Here is a 12997-nt window from a genome sequence, read left to right as displayed (position 1 = left end):
AAAAGACTTATCACCTGGGTCTTTGTTGGCCTTCCTTTGCTGCCAACCTCTTCACTTCTTGTCATATAGCTAACACCTGCTAGCTACATTGGGGTTTTCTGTTGTACTAAATAACAATGCCCTAACAAACACAGTCCCTCCCTCCCTACCCTAGGTTCCAGCCACGGTAAACCATTTTTGGCTCCTGAAATGTGCCTTTTTTGCCTCTGGACTATACTAAATGCTGTTTCTTTTCCCTGTAATAGTCTCCCTCACCCTTTCCTGAATGTTGAATTGACCAGTTCCTACTTGTTTTGAGGACTTCCCTGACGCCCAGACCAAGACAGACTATCAGGATGCAAGGGCTCCAGATGAACAGGCCTACTGGACATAAGGGAGAAGGCAAGTTGAAGACTTGGCCTTCTCCCTTTGGTCAGAAATGGATCTGGAGGCTCGGCACTTGTGGCTCAAGCAGCTAAGGCGCCAGCCACATACACCTGAGCCGGCGGGTTTAAATCCAGCCCTGGCCCGTCAAACAATGATGGCTGCAACCAAAAAATAGCCGGGCATTGTGGCAGGCACCTGCAGTCCCAACTACTTGGGAGGCGGAGGCAGGAGAATTGCTTGAGTCCAGGAATTGGAGGTTGCTGTGAGCTGTGATGCCATAGCACTCTACCCAGGGTGACAGCTTGAGGCTCTGTCTCAAAAAAAAAGAAAAAAAAAGGGCGGCGCCAGTGGCTCAGGCCCCATAGGGCGCCGGCCCCATATGCCGAGGGTGGCGGGTTCAAACCCAGCCCCGGCCAAACTGCAACAAAAAAATAGCCGGGCGTTGTGGCAGGTGCCTGTAGTCCCAGCTACTCGGGAAGCTGAGGCAGGAGAATCGCCTAAGCCCAGGAGTTGGAGGTTGCTGTGAGCCGTGTGACGCCACGGCACTCTACCGAGGGTAATAAAGTGAAACTCTGTCTCTACAAAAAAAAAAAAAAAAGAAATGGATCTGGATCTGGAGAGCTCAGCATTGGGACAGATTGTAGAGTGGTGGGGTACAAGTCTTTGAAACAAGGAAGTCAGGGAGCTGTGAGGAGAGGCCCCAGGCTGGTCATCCAGGAGAATAGGGCAGATCCTTCATCATGAAGCAGGAGAACCTGGAGAAAGTGGGTCCTTGGGGGAGAGAGTGAAAGACAAGCCTGATGGTGTAAGGCCCAGAGGGAGGGTTTTTCAGAGAGAGAGTCTGAGAGGCACCAGTGGTCTACAGAGCGCCAGAGCAGAGACTATGAACTCACACTCGAGGATGCAAGCATTTCATGGTGTAGGACCTCCAAATGCAACCTCACACTTACCTGAAAACTTGACTTTGCCCAGGATGTGGTAGATGTTTCCAGAGAAAGGACTTGACTTAATGGAAGATTGAATTGCTGGTGGAGAAAGAGGACAGGGCTGTCACCCATCTGAGGGCAGAAGCCAACTTCACGGTAGCATAGCTGGGACTTTTAGGGATTAGGGAGAGATGCATTTCTAGGGCCCAGGGTTCATAGGTTCCATTCCCCACCCTTTGTTTCTCCATCCCAGGAATGGAAAGACTCTAATGGCATGGAGATCAAATTGTGTACACAGTCATCCATGATCAGAAGTAGGAAACTACTGGTTCCTCAAATCCTCTGCTTGCTTTTGGTCCCACATGGTGAGGAAAAGAGACAGCACATGGAACATTGAAATGGTACCAGGAACCAGGCACAATTCTGGGGCAGTTATTTACTAGCATCTGGGATATGTCCCAACTAAGGCTCACCTTTACACCTGGCCACAAAGCGAGTCTTTTCCAAGGGACGGCCAAACCATACGCAGATCTGAACCATTAGTGGAAAGGCTGATCCAGAATCAAATTTACCTTCATACCTTTAAAAGGTTTAAAAAATTCTAAGTACAGTTAATTTTGGCTTTGAATTTTATTATATACTACTTGGAATGAAATTAATTATCATTTATCCTATAATAATTGAATTCTCCCTTACTTACACGTCATTTTGCATAAAAAACACTTGTGTATACATCTCTTTCATCTTGAGACTGGGAAGCATGACTATTTAATTAGAGCAGGGGCTTTGTGAGGATGGAGGTTTTATCTCCTTAGACTTGCAGTTCCTTGAAGTCAAGGACCATATGTATCTCTGAAGCCTGCTGGTGGCCACCTGAGGTTGGGGCTTCCTCCTGGGACAGTAGGGGCTCTTATTGAGGATCCCCTCCTACTCCCTTATGGCTCCAACTACATCCCATCATCTGGATTGTATATATTCTCAACAGAGGGATTGAAAGGCTGAGGCACTTCTGCCCTATTTTTTCAGTTCAGCAGACATACTGCTGGCCTCAGATTCATTTTTAACAGTTATGTTCTTAACTTTCTTTAAAACTTTCTATTATGGACATTTCTAAACAAACATATGCAAAGGTAGGAGAGTATAATCAATCCCCAAATACTCATCACACAGCTTCCATTGGTACAGAATTGTCATTCTTTCTTTTTCCATTTTTTTTTTTTTTTGAGACAGAGTCTCAATCTTGTCACCCTGGGTAGAGTGCCATGGCATCGTAGCTCAAAGCAATCTCAAACTCTTGGGCTTTTTCAATCCTCTTGCCTTAGCCTTCCTAGTAGCTGCAACTACAGGCACCTGCCACAATGCCTGCCTAGCTTTTTTTTTTTTTTTTTTTTGAGATAGCTGTCATCCCGGGTAGAGTGCCGTGGCATCGCAGCTCACAGCAACCTCCAACTCCTGGGCTCAAGTGATTCTCCTGCCTCCGCCTCCCAAGGAGCTGGGACTATGGGCGGCCACCACAATGCCCGGCCAGTTTTTTTTTTGGTTGCAGCCGTCATTGTTGTTTGGTGGGCCTGGGCTGGATTCAAACCCGCCAGCTCAGGTTTATGTGGCTGGCACCTTAGCCGCTTTGAGCCAAAAGCGCCGAGCCTTTTTTTTTTTTTTTTTTAAAGAGACAGGGTCTCTCTTTTGCTCAGGCTGGTCTCAAACTTCTGAGTTCAAGCGATCCACCAGCCTCAGTCTCCCATAGTGCTAAGATTATAGGTGTGAGCAATCATGCTCAGCCATTTTTTTAAAATTATTTTCTTTTTTTTTTTTTTTTATTTTGGCCGGGGCTAGGTTTGAACCCGCCACCTCCGGCATATGGGACCGGCGCCCTACTCCTTGAGCCACAGGCGCCGCCCTTTAATTATTTTCTTAAGATGAATCCCACGATTGCAGTCACTCTAGGAAAAGGTATAGCCATCTCATAGGTAATAATCTATACCTCTTGCAGCAACAGATGGGTATACCAGTTTCATAATAATTTCCCAGCAATGAATATCATACATATAGAATGTAAAAGCTGTCAATCAAAACAAGGCACCATTTTACTTTTCTATTACTGACATTGAATTGTCCTTTTTTTTTTTTTTTGAGATAAAGTTTTATTTCGTCACCCTCAGTAGAGTGCCATGGTGTCATAGCTCATAGCAACTCTTGGGCTCAAGTGATTCTCTTGCCTCAGGCTCCTTAGTAGCTGGGACTACAGGTGCCCACCGCAGTGCCAGCTATTTGTAGAGACAATCTCTCGCTCTGGCTCAGGCTGGTCTTGAACCTGTGAGCTCAGGCAATCCACCTGCCTTTGGCCTCCCAGAGTGCTAGGATTACAAGTGTTAGCCACCAAGCCCAGCTGAATTGTTTCCATAATTGCTATTTATTCTTGTTCTTTAAAAAAAAAAAAAGAATTATGGCTCGGTGCCTGTGGTTCAAGCAGCTAAGGTGCCAGCCACATATACCTGAGCTGGCGGGTTCGAATCTAGCCTGGGGCCGCCAAACAACAATGACAGGCTGCAACCAAAAATTAGCCGGGTGTTGTAGTGGGTGCCTGTAGTCCCAGCTACTGGGGAGGTGGAGGCAGGAGAATCACTTGAGCCCAGGAGTTGGAGGTTGCTGTGAGTTGTGATGCCACAGCACTCTACCCAGGGTGACAGCTTGAGGCTCCATCTCAAAAAAAAAAAAAAATTATTATTTTGGGCTGGGCACAATGGCTCATGCCTGTAATCCTAGCACTCTGGGAAGCTAAGGTGGATCGACTGCCTGAGTTCACAGGTTTGAGACCAGCCTGAGCAAGAGTAAGACCCCATCTCTATAAATAGCCGGGCATTCAGTGGGTACCTGTAGTCCCAGCTACTCAGGAGGCTGAGGTAAGAGAATCACTTGAGTCCAAGAGTTTGAGGTTGCTGTGAACTATGATGCTATGGCATTCTACCGAGGGCAACAAAGTGAGACTCTGTCTCAAAAAAAGAAAAATTATTATTTAAATTTTTAAAATTATTATTATTTTTAAAAAATTTATAACAGGGTCTAGCTCTATCACTTAGCCTATAGTGTAGTGATAAATCATATTTCACTGCAACCTCAAACTCCTGGGCTCAAGTGATTCTCCCACCTCAGCCTGGCTGAATTTTTTTTTATTTTTTGGATAGTCTGGCTCATTTTTTTTTTTTTTAATTTTTTGGATAAGGTCTTGCTGTTGCTCAGGCTAGCTTTCCTCTTGCCTTGGCCTCCCAGTGCTGAGATTACAGGAGTGACCTCCCACACCTAACCTCTGTGATTTCTTTAAAGTAAGGTGGTGTCACAATATTTTTGCGTATTGACATGTCCTTTGCTACCCAAACAAGTCAGTTGGAGACTGTGAGCTTCTCTGGCTTCTGTGGTGTCTGAATCCTAGGGGAATTTGCAGGGGCCAAGGGAAGAGAGAGAAGTTTTTGCCCAGACTGGAAACAAAAAGGTGGGAAAACAGGGTTGATGGTAACAGAGAAGGCTATGGAAGGGAAATGGCAGAGGAAATGTAAACAGCACAGACCTGAGCACATCCTGTAACTATAGGCCATTCACTCTGAGGTGGGGAACCTGTCCTATACAGGAGGGCAATAACATATAGTATAGGGATAAGTGGGAGACTGATGACTACCATCTTGCTGAAAGGTTAAATTACTAGATTCTTAGAAATGGATTTAGGAGAGAAGGCCTGAAGGATGATTTTGAGGTCCCTCCATCTCTTGACTCTTTATGAGGACTGATCTTTCCTGAAAAGGGAGGAAAAGGTTTCAGACTCTAGATTCACACTCTAATGAGCCTTCATGTCTCACTCTCTCCTGAGTCAGTCTGCCTCCAGATAAGTCTGCACCTTGAGCTAAGTTCTTGTGTACCATGCCCAGCATGAGTCAGTATAGAATAGAGAATGGGGCTGTTCCAGGTGCTGGGGTGACCGTGGGAGCTTCAGGATCAGGCCAAGAGGTTCTGCTGCAGCCACTGAAATTAGGCTCCATTTGTTTCTTTTCAGCTAAAATTACCATGTTCAGGAATAAGGAATGCCCACTTACCTACTGTTTAATTAAGTATAATGTAACTCAAATCAAAGGTTCCTTCTATGAATATACCTGAACACCTTAGATTTTTCATACTGACCTTCTGGGTTTTTTTTGTTTTGTTTTGTTTTTTACAGCATAGTATGATCGATTGGTGATGTATGGGGTAATGTGAGGTGCCTGGGAGACATGAGTAAGGATAACAAAGATAATCCAGATAAACATGAGAGATAAATTCTGGCCAAGCTTTATTTTTATTCTTTTTAAGAGACAGAGTCTCATTTTATCGCCCTCAGTAGAGTGCCATGGCATCACAGCTCATAGCAACCTCCAACTCCTGGGTTTAGGAGATTCTCTTGCCTCAGCCTCCCGAGTAGCTGGGACTACAGGCACCCGCCACCCTCAGTATTTGGGGCCAGCGCCCTACCCACTGAGCCACAGGCGCCACCCCCAAGCTTTATTTTTTTACTTTTTATTTTTCTGAGACAGAGTCTCGCTCTGTTGCTAGGGCTAGAGTGTCATGGCCTCAGCCTAGCTCCCAGCAACCTCAAACTCCTGGGCTCAAGTGATCCTCCTGGCTCAGCCTCCTGACAGTAACTGGGACTACAGGCACCTACCACAATGTCTGGCTAAGTTTTCTATTTTTAGTAGAGACAGGGTCTCATTCTTGCCCAGGCTTGTGCCAATTTATTTATTTATTGAGACAGAGTCTCAAGCTGTCACCCTGGGTAGAGTGCCGTGGCGTGCTAGCTCGCAGCAACGTCCAACTCAGGCTCAAGTAATCCTCTTGCCTCAGTTTCTCTATTTATTTAGTACAGACGGGTTTTCAGTTTTGCTCAGGCTGGTCTTGTGAGCTCAAGCAATCCACCCGCCTCGGCCTCCCAGAGTGCTAGTATTATAGGCCTGAGCCACTGCGCCCAGCCCTTGCCCAAGCTTTAATTTTTGTCTTCTCCAAAACTTTCAACAGAGCAGAAACTAAATGTATATTCTCTGCAGGGATAAGTGCAGCATGGCAGTTCATAGAATAGGCTCTCGAGCCATTTAACCTAGGCTTCAAATCCAGCTCTTTCATTTATTGGCTGCAAACTGGACAAGTCACTAACTCCTTGCTGCCTCTGATATTTTATCTGTAAAATAAGAAAAATAATGGAATCCACTCCATAGACTTGGTGTAATGGATAACACAAGCAAGATTCTAAGAACAGCACTGTCCAACAGAACCTGGGATAACAGAAACATTCTGGAGCTGCACTGTCCAACATGGTAGCTGCTAGCCACAGGTAGCTTATGCAGACTGAATTCTAAATTTTACCTGATTTTTATTAATTTACATTTCATTAAATAGCCACACGTGGCTGGTGGCTACCATGTGGAGAGTGCAGTCTTAGAACAATGCCTAGCACCCACAGTAAAGTGCTCGATTGCATTGGGATTAGTTATGATTATAGTGGACTCTGCAAACTCTCTCCTTCTCTCCCTCCCCTTTGAGAGGTTCGCAGGCTATGTGGCAGCCTACGGAGAACATTCCCTGGGTCTTAACAGCAAGGAAACTACCAACCTCTAGGGAACCCGAGAGGACTGACTGTATTCTCAGGAGTGACTCTCATCTGGGAAGGTTATAATTCCTTGGTTCCCTCAACCTCACTAGGGCTTAAGAAACACAGGATACCATTGTGCTTTGTACCTACTCCCTAAATCTCAACATCTAGGCCAATTTGGAGCACTGGGCTCGTGGCAGGGCCAGCAGCTGTGATATGGCGGGCCATTCCAGCTGCCATGTGTCACCCTTGTAGGGCACATCTGGTATTTCACTTTCCTTTTTTGGTTTCTTTCTATAAATAAATGAATCATTGGGTTTACAAAGAAATCTTAGCTACTTGTCAATGATGATACTTGCCAGCCAGGGTACATTAAATATCGAGATCGCAGCATCTGAGGACTGGAAAAACTATTTTCTGAGAGAATCAGTTCAATGTCTTCATTCCTTTGAAAACACAGAAGAGACTATGGTTAATAAGGTTAGTTAGGACTGTCAATCTTTTTTTTTTGGAGACAGAGTCTATGTTGCTCTCGGTTGAGTGCTGTAGTGTCACAGCTCACAGCAACCTCAAACTCTTGGGCTTAAGTGATTCTCTTGCTTCAGCCTCCCAAGTAACTGGGACTACAGGCACCCACCACAACGCCTGGCTATTTTTTAGTTGGAGTTGTCATTGTTGTTTGGCAGGCCCTGGGCCAGGTTCGAACCCACCAGCCCTGGTGTATGTGGCTGTGCAATAACCATTGTGCTACAGGCGCCAAGCCCCATTTCACATTTCTAACATTCAATCATTGATGCTGTTTGGAACCAGCATTCCAAAAGAGGATTGAAAAGTTATTTGAATTTGTGTGTGTGTGTGAATTTGTTGTTATTTTGATATACAGATTCATTTTTTTGGTTTGTATTTAATTTTTCCTCCTTCATTTAATTTTTGAATACATAAAACATTTGCATGGTTCGAAAGTCTACATAAAACCCTATATAAAAAGTAAACAATCTTGGGCAGCTCCCGTAGCTCAGTGGGTAGGGCGCTGGCCACATACACCCAGGCTGGCGGGTTCGAACCCAGCTTGAGCCAGCTAAACAACAATGAAAACTGCACAAAAAAAATAGCTGGGCGTGTGGCGGGAGCCTCTAATCCCAGCTACTTGGGAGGCTGTGGCAAGAGAATCTCTTAAGACCAAGAATTGAGGTTTCTGTGAGCTGTGATGCCAGGGCACTCTACCGAGGGTGACATAGTGAAACTCCGTCTAAAAGAAAAAAAAAAAAAAAGGAAATAATCTTTTAGTATCTTAATTGAGTAAACAAAATTGCTATACTACCAGGTGCTTTCTCTTTGTCCACATACACACACAAAGTCACTAATTCTTTTTTTTAGTTTGTAGTTTGAAGCGAAGTCCATGAAGTAAAGAAATCCTTTCTCAAGGCTGGGTGCAGTAGCTCACACCTGTGATCCTAACACTGGGAGGCTGAAGCGGGTGGTCGCCTGAGCTCATGAGTTTGAGACCAGCCTGAGCCAGAGCAAGACTATCTCTAAAAATAGCCGGGTGTTGTGGCAGGTATCTGTAGTCCCAGCTACTCAGGAAGCTAAGGCAAGGGGATCACTTTAGCCCAAGATTTTGAGGTTACTGTGGGCTATGATGCCCATGGCATTCTACCAAGGGTGACAAAGTGAGACTCTGTCTCAAAAAAAAAAAAAAAAAAGAAAAAGAAAAAAAGAAATCATTTCTCTATGTTCTCTATTTTAACATAAGGCATGTAAGAGTCTTAATTTCCATCATTCAGTGGATGACAAAGTGAAAGCATAAAAATAAAATACCTCAAAACAGTATGGGAAAAAGCACTTGAAAAACTGACTTCTATAAATGTTCAGGTCTTACATACAGCAGAAAGACCACAAAGGCCGTTGACAGAGTGTTGTATCTGAGAAAGTGGCTGGTCCTGCAGAGTCTGTAGAAGTTTACCTGGTGACAATCCCATTTTCTGCAAGAATGAAGGCTGCGGTAGGATTGGCAGCCCTGATGAGGCTCTGTAGCTGGACAAGGACAGGGTGCCGCTGCTCTGTGGTGTGACTGGTGAATACCACATTGCTCACCAGACCTGGGGAACAAAACCAAGAATAGCTCAGCTTTGAGAGTGCTGGCTGGGGTCGAGCACCCACACCAACATGGGCCCCTCACTCTTGACTCTAAGAAGGGGTGGCCTATGTAAGAGGCTATGGAGTAGCTACGCTCACTCCCAACTTTTTGTGAAAATACAGAAGTAATTCACAGAATTACTTTTAACTTTTTGTGAAAATACAGAAGTAATTCACAGAACTACAGAGAATTTGGAAATCAGGAAAGTTACCACAGCTTACCATTCCAAGATAATTATAATACCTCTCCCATATTTATTCCTCTTTTCACATAGCTATAATCATAGCATATAAACTATTTTTTGCTATAAGACAATGTGCACTCTTGTAAAGCAGTAATTTCTATTTACTTCTTAATACTGTGGAAAATTTCAAACAAATACAAAAAAGAAAAACAGAACAAATTCCCATCATTGGGCTTCAGGAATTACCAACACTCAGCTAAATTTTTTTTTTAATTGTTGGGGAATCACTGAAGGTACAAAGAACCAGGTTACACTGCTTGCATTTATTAGGTAAAGTCCCTCCTTTTTTTTTTTTTTTTTTCCGTAGACACAGAGTCTCACTTTACTGCCCTCGGTAGAGTGCCGTGGCGTCACATGGCTCACAGCAACCTCTAACTCTTGGGCTTATGCAATTCTCTTGCCTCAGCCTCCCGAGCAGCTGGGAGGTAAAGTCCCTCTTATAATTGTGTCCCGCCCCCAAGAGGTGTGCCACACACAGAGACCCCCAATCCTCCTTCCTTCTCTCCCCTTCCCCCACTAAATGTTTTTCATCTGTAAAAACGGCCCTCCCCCCACTCTCACACTGGATGATTTTGAAGCCAAAATCCAATTATTTCATACAAAAATATTTCAGTATGTATTTTTATAAGGACTCTTTAAGAAATTAATGATCAGTAAATAATTCTTTTTTTTTTTGTAGAGACAGAGTCTCACTCTATGGCCCTCGGTAGAGTGCCATGGCCTCACCCAGCTCACAGCAACCTCCAACTCCGGGCTCAAGCGACTCTCCTGCCTCAGCCTCCCGAGCAGCTGGGACCACAGGCGCCCACCACAACGCCGGGCTATTTTTTTTTTTTTGGTTGCAGTTTGGCCGGGGCTGGGCTTGAACCCACCACCCTCGGTATATGGGGCCGGCGCCCCACCGACTGAGCCACAGGCGCCGCCCAAATAATTCTTTAATATACAGAAAATCCAGTTCCGCTGCAAGTGATGGCCTATGCCTATAGTCCCAGCTACTGGGGAGGCTGGGGTAGGAGTATCAATTGAGCCCAGGAGTATGAGGCTGCAGTGAGCTATTGTCATGCTATTGCATTCCAGCCTGGGCAACAGAATGAGATCCTATTTCAAAACAATTTTTCTTGGTTGTTGTTGAGACAGAATCTATGTCGCCCTGGATAGAGTGCTGTAGCATCACAGCTCACAGCAACCTCAAACTCTCGGGCTTAAGTGATTCTCTTGCCTCAGCCTCCCAAGTAGCTGGGACTATAGGCACCTGCCACAACACCCGGCTATTTTTTGGTTGTAGTTATCACTATTGTTTGGCAGGCCTGGTCTGGATTTGAACCTGCCAACACTGGTGTATATGGCTGGCGCCCTACCTGCTGAGCTACAGGCGCTGAGCCAAAATAAATTTTTTTAAAATCCAGCCCATGTTCAAATTTGTCTGTCTTATGTTTTCTTAATTTATTTTGAACCAGGAACCAAAGTCTACGTATCATATGTCATTGATGAATCTCATAATTCTTTTTCACTCTATGATTTCTTATTTCCCGTGTAATTTATTTATTCAAAAACTGTTTCCTGTAGATTTCTCCCACTCTGGATTTTGTTGATCACATACTTATAGCACTAGCATCTAGCTAGATGTGGAGGCTTGATCAGCAAGACTGTTTTAAAGATTCAATCTTTTTATCATTTCCTAATTCTTTTTTTTTTTTTTTATTTTGAGACAGTCTCAACTTTGTTAGCCATGGTAAAGTGCCATGGCATTATAGCTTACAGCAATCTCAAAATCTTGGGCTCAAGAGTTTCTCTTATATTAGCCTCCTGAACAGCTGGAACTATGGGTGCCAGACACAATGCCCATCTATTTTTAGAGACGGGGTCTTGCTTTTGCACAGGCTGGTCTTGAACCGGAGAGCACAGGCAATCCACCCGCCTCAGGCTCCCAGAGTGCTGGGACTACCTGTATGAGCCACTGAGCCCAGCCTTATTTACTAATTCTTAAAATATTCTTATTATTTTCCTAACTTTTCTTTTTTTTTTAACATGCAACAAAACCTTTATTAACATTTTGAACAGGTTTAGCTATTACTGAAACTGGTAATTTCTTTTTTTTTTTTTTATAGAGACAAAGTCTCACTGTACCGCCCTCGGGTAGAGTGCCGTGGCGTCACACGGCTCACAGCAACCTCTAACTCTTGGGCTTACGTGATTCTCTTGCCTCAGCCTCCCAAGCAGCTGGGACTACAGGCGCCCGCCACAATGCCCGGCTATTTTTTTGTTGCAGTTTGGCCGGGGCTGGGTTTGAACCCGCCACCCTCGGCATATGGGGCCGGCGCCCTACTCACTGAGCCACAGGCGCCGCCAGAAACTGGTAATTTCTAAACTTAAATTGGGGCAAATGGCTATAGTGCAGAGTAATGCCATCACTGGGCTATTTTCCTAACTTCTTAATTATTTATTTATTTTGAGATAGAGTCTCACTATGTTGCCCTCAGTAGAGTGCCGTGGCATCAAAGTTCACAGCAACCTCAAACTCTTGGGCTTAAGCCATTCTCTTGTCTCAGCCTCCCAGGTAGCTGGGACTACAGGCACCTACCACAATGCCCGGCTACTTTTTGTTGCAGTTGTCATTGTCATTTAGCTGGCCCAGGCTGGGTTAGAACCTGCCACTGGCTGGCACAGTAACCACTATGCCATGGATGCTGAGCCAATTTATTCAGTACTCTTTATCATCAGAAACTGCCCTTTTAAATTTTCTTTTTGTGACAGTCTTGCTTTGTTGTCCAAGCTAGAGTGCTATGGCATCGGCTTAGCTCACAGCAACCTCAAACTCTTGGGTTCAAGTGATCCTTCTGCCTCAGCCTCCCAAATAGCTGAGACTATAGGCACCCACAACAACATCTGGCTAATTTTTCTATTTTTAGTAGAGATGGGGTCTTGCCTTTGGCTCAGGCCTTGAACTTTGAGCTCAAGCAATCCTCCCACCTCAGCCTCCCAGAGTGCTAGGATTACATGTATGAGCCACCATGCCTGGCCTACTCTATCTTCCTCACATACCCTGTCTGTTCAGAAGCTTTAAGATAGAACTTCTTAGCTAGTGTCAGAAAAATCTCCTAATGAAGGTGACACTGGTGGTACCTGTGACCTCATTACCATTTAGAGAATCTGGAGGCTTCAGAGGAGGCACAAGGCCAGAATGGAGATCTGATGCCAGAACCCCCATGCCTTGGTGCAGCCACAGGAAGTAGGGCCTTTAGAAACTAAGTATGGCAAGTTCAGGAGTGCAGGCCCAAAGTGTGGTACAATGAGGAGGAAGCCTCAGGACATTCTGGAGAGGGCAGACAAGAGGCCTGCAAGATTCCCAAGGATGGAAGACAAGAATGGTTGTGGTAAGCCTTGCAGTGAGGAGCAAGGAAAGGCTGAGAAAAGGCCTGTGAAGGCCCTGGACTTTCTTTGGTATCTTCTTGGGCAAAAGAAATAGTCAGACTAGTGCAAATGTGGCCACCTGAGGAGTGTATACCAGGGACACAGGCTTAACCTGCCTGTGGGAACTGGGTCTCTTGACAAACACACCTTACACAAAGTCCTGCCTGCTGTGCTTGTACCATGTACACAAATCTGGTCCGGAACTGGGCACAGAAAAGGGGCTTTACTTTATAGGGAAATAAGCAAGAGGATTATCCCCAGCATTCCTTAGGCCAGCTATGTAAACCGCCACCTGCCAAGAGGAAATG

At 45.0% G+C, this 12997-nt stretch overlaps 1 protein-coding gene across 3 annotated transcripts in view; it reads right to left on the bottom strand.

The window, feature by feature from the left end:
* Positions 1-12997, bottom strand: part of DNAAF9 (dynein axonemal assembly factor 9) — a 171709-nt gene that overhangs the window by 6345 nt on the left and 152367 nt on the right. For all 3 annotated transcript variants that reach the window (XM_053573869.1, XM_053573870.1, XM_053573871.1), the window contains exons 30-33: positions 8861-8996; positions 7257-7343; positions 1766-1872; positions 1317-1391 (exon numbers count right to left, since the gene is read on the bottom strand). In XM_053573869.1, coding sequence (XP_053429844.1) covers positions 1317-1391; positions 1766-1872; positions 7257-7343; positions 8861-8996 — 405 coding nt within the window. The remainder of the gene's footprint in view (positions 1-1316; positions 1392-1765; positions 1873-7256; positions 7344-8860; positions 8997-12997) is intronic.

Source organism: Nycticebus coucang, chromosome 21 (assembly GCF_027406575.1).
Source record: "Nycticebus coucang isolate mNycCou1 chromosome 21, mNycCou1.pri, whole genome shotgun sequence".
Classification (NCBI taxonomy): domain Eukaryota; kingdom Metazoa; phylum Chordata; class Mammalia; order Primates; family Lorisidae; genus Nycticebus; species Nycticebus coucang.
Note: the sequence above shows the minus strand (reverse complement) of the source record. Positions and strands in the feature narration are given on the sequence as shown.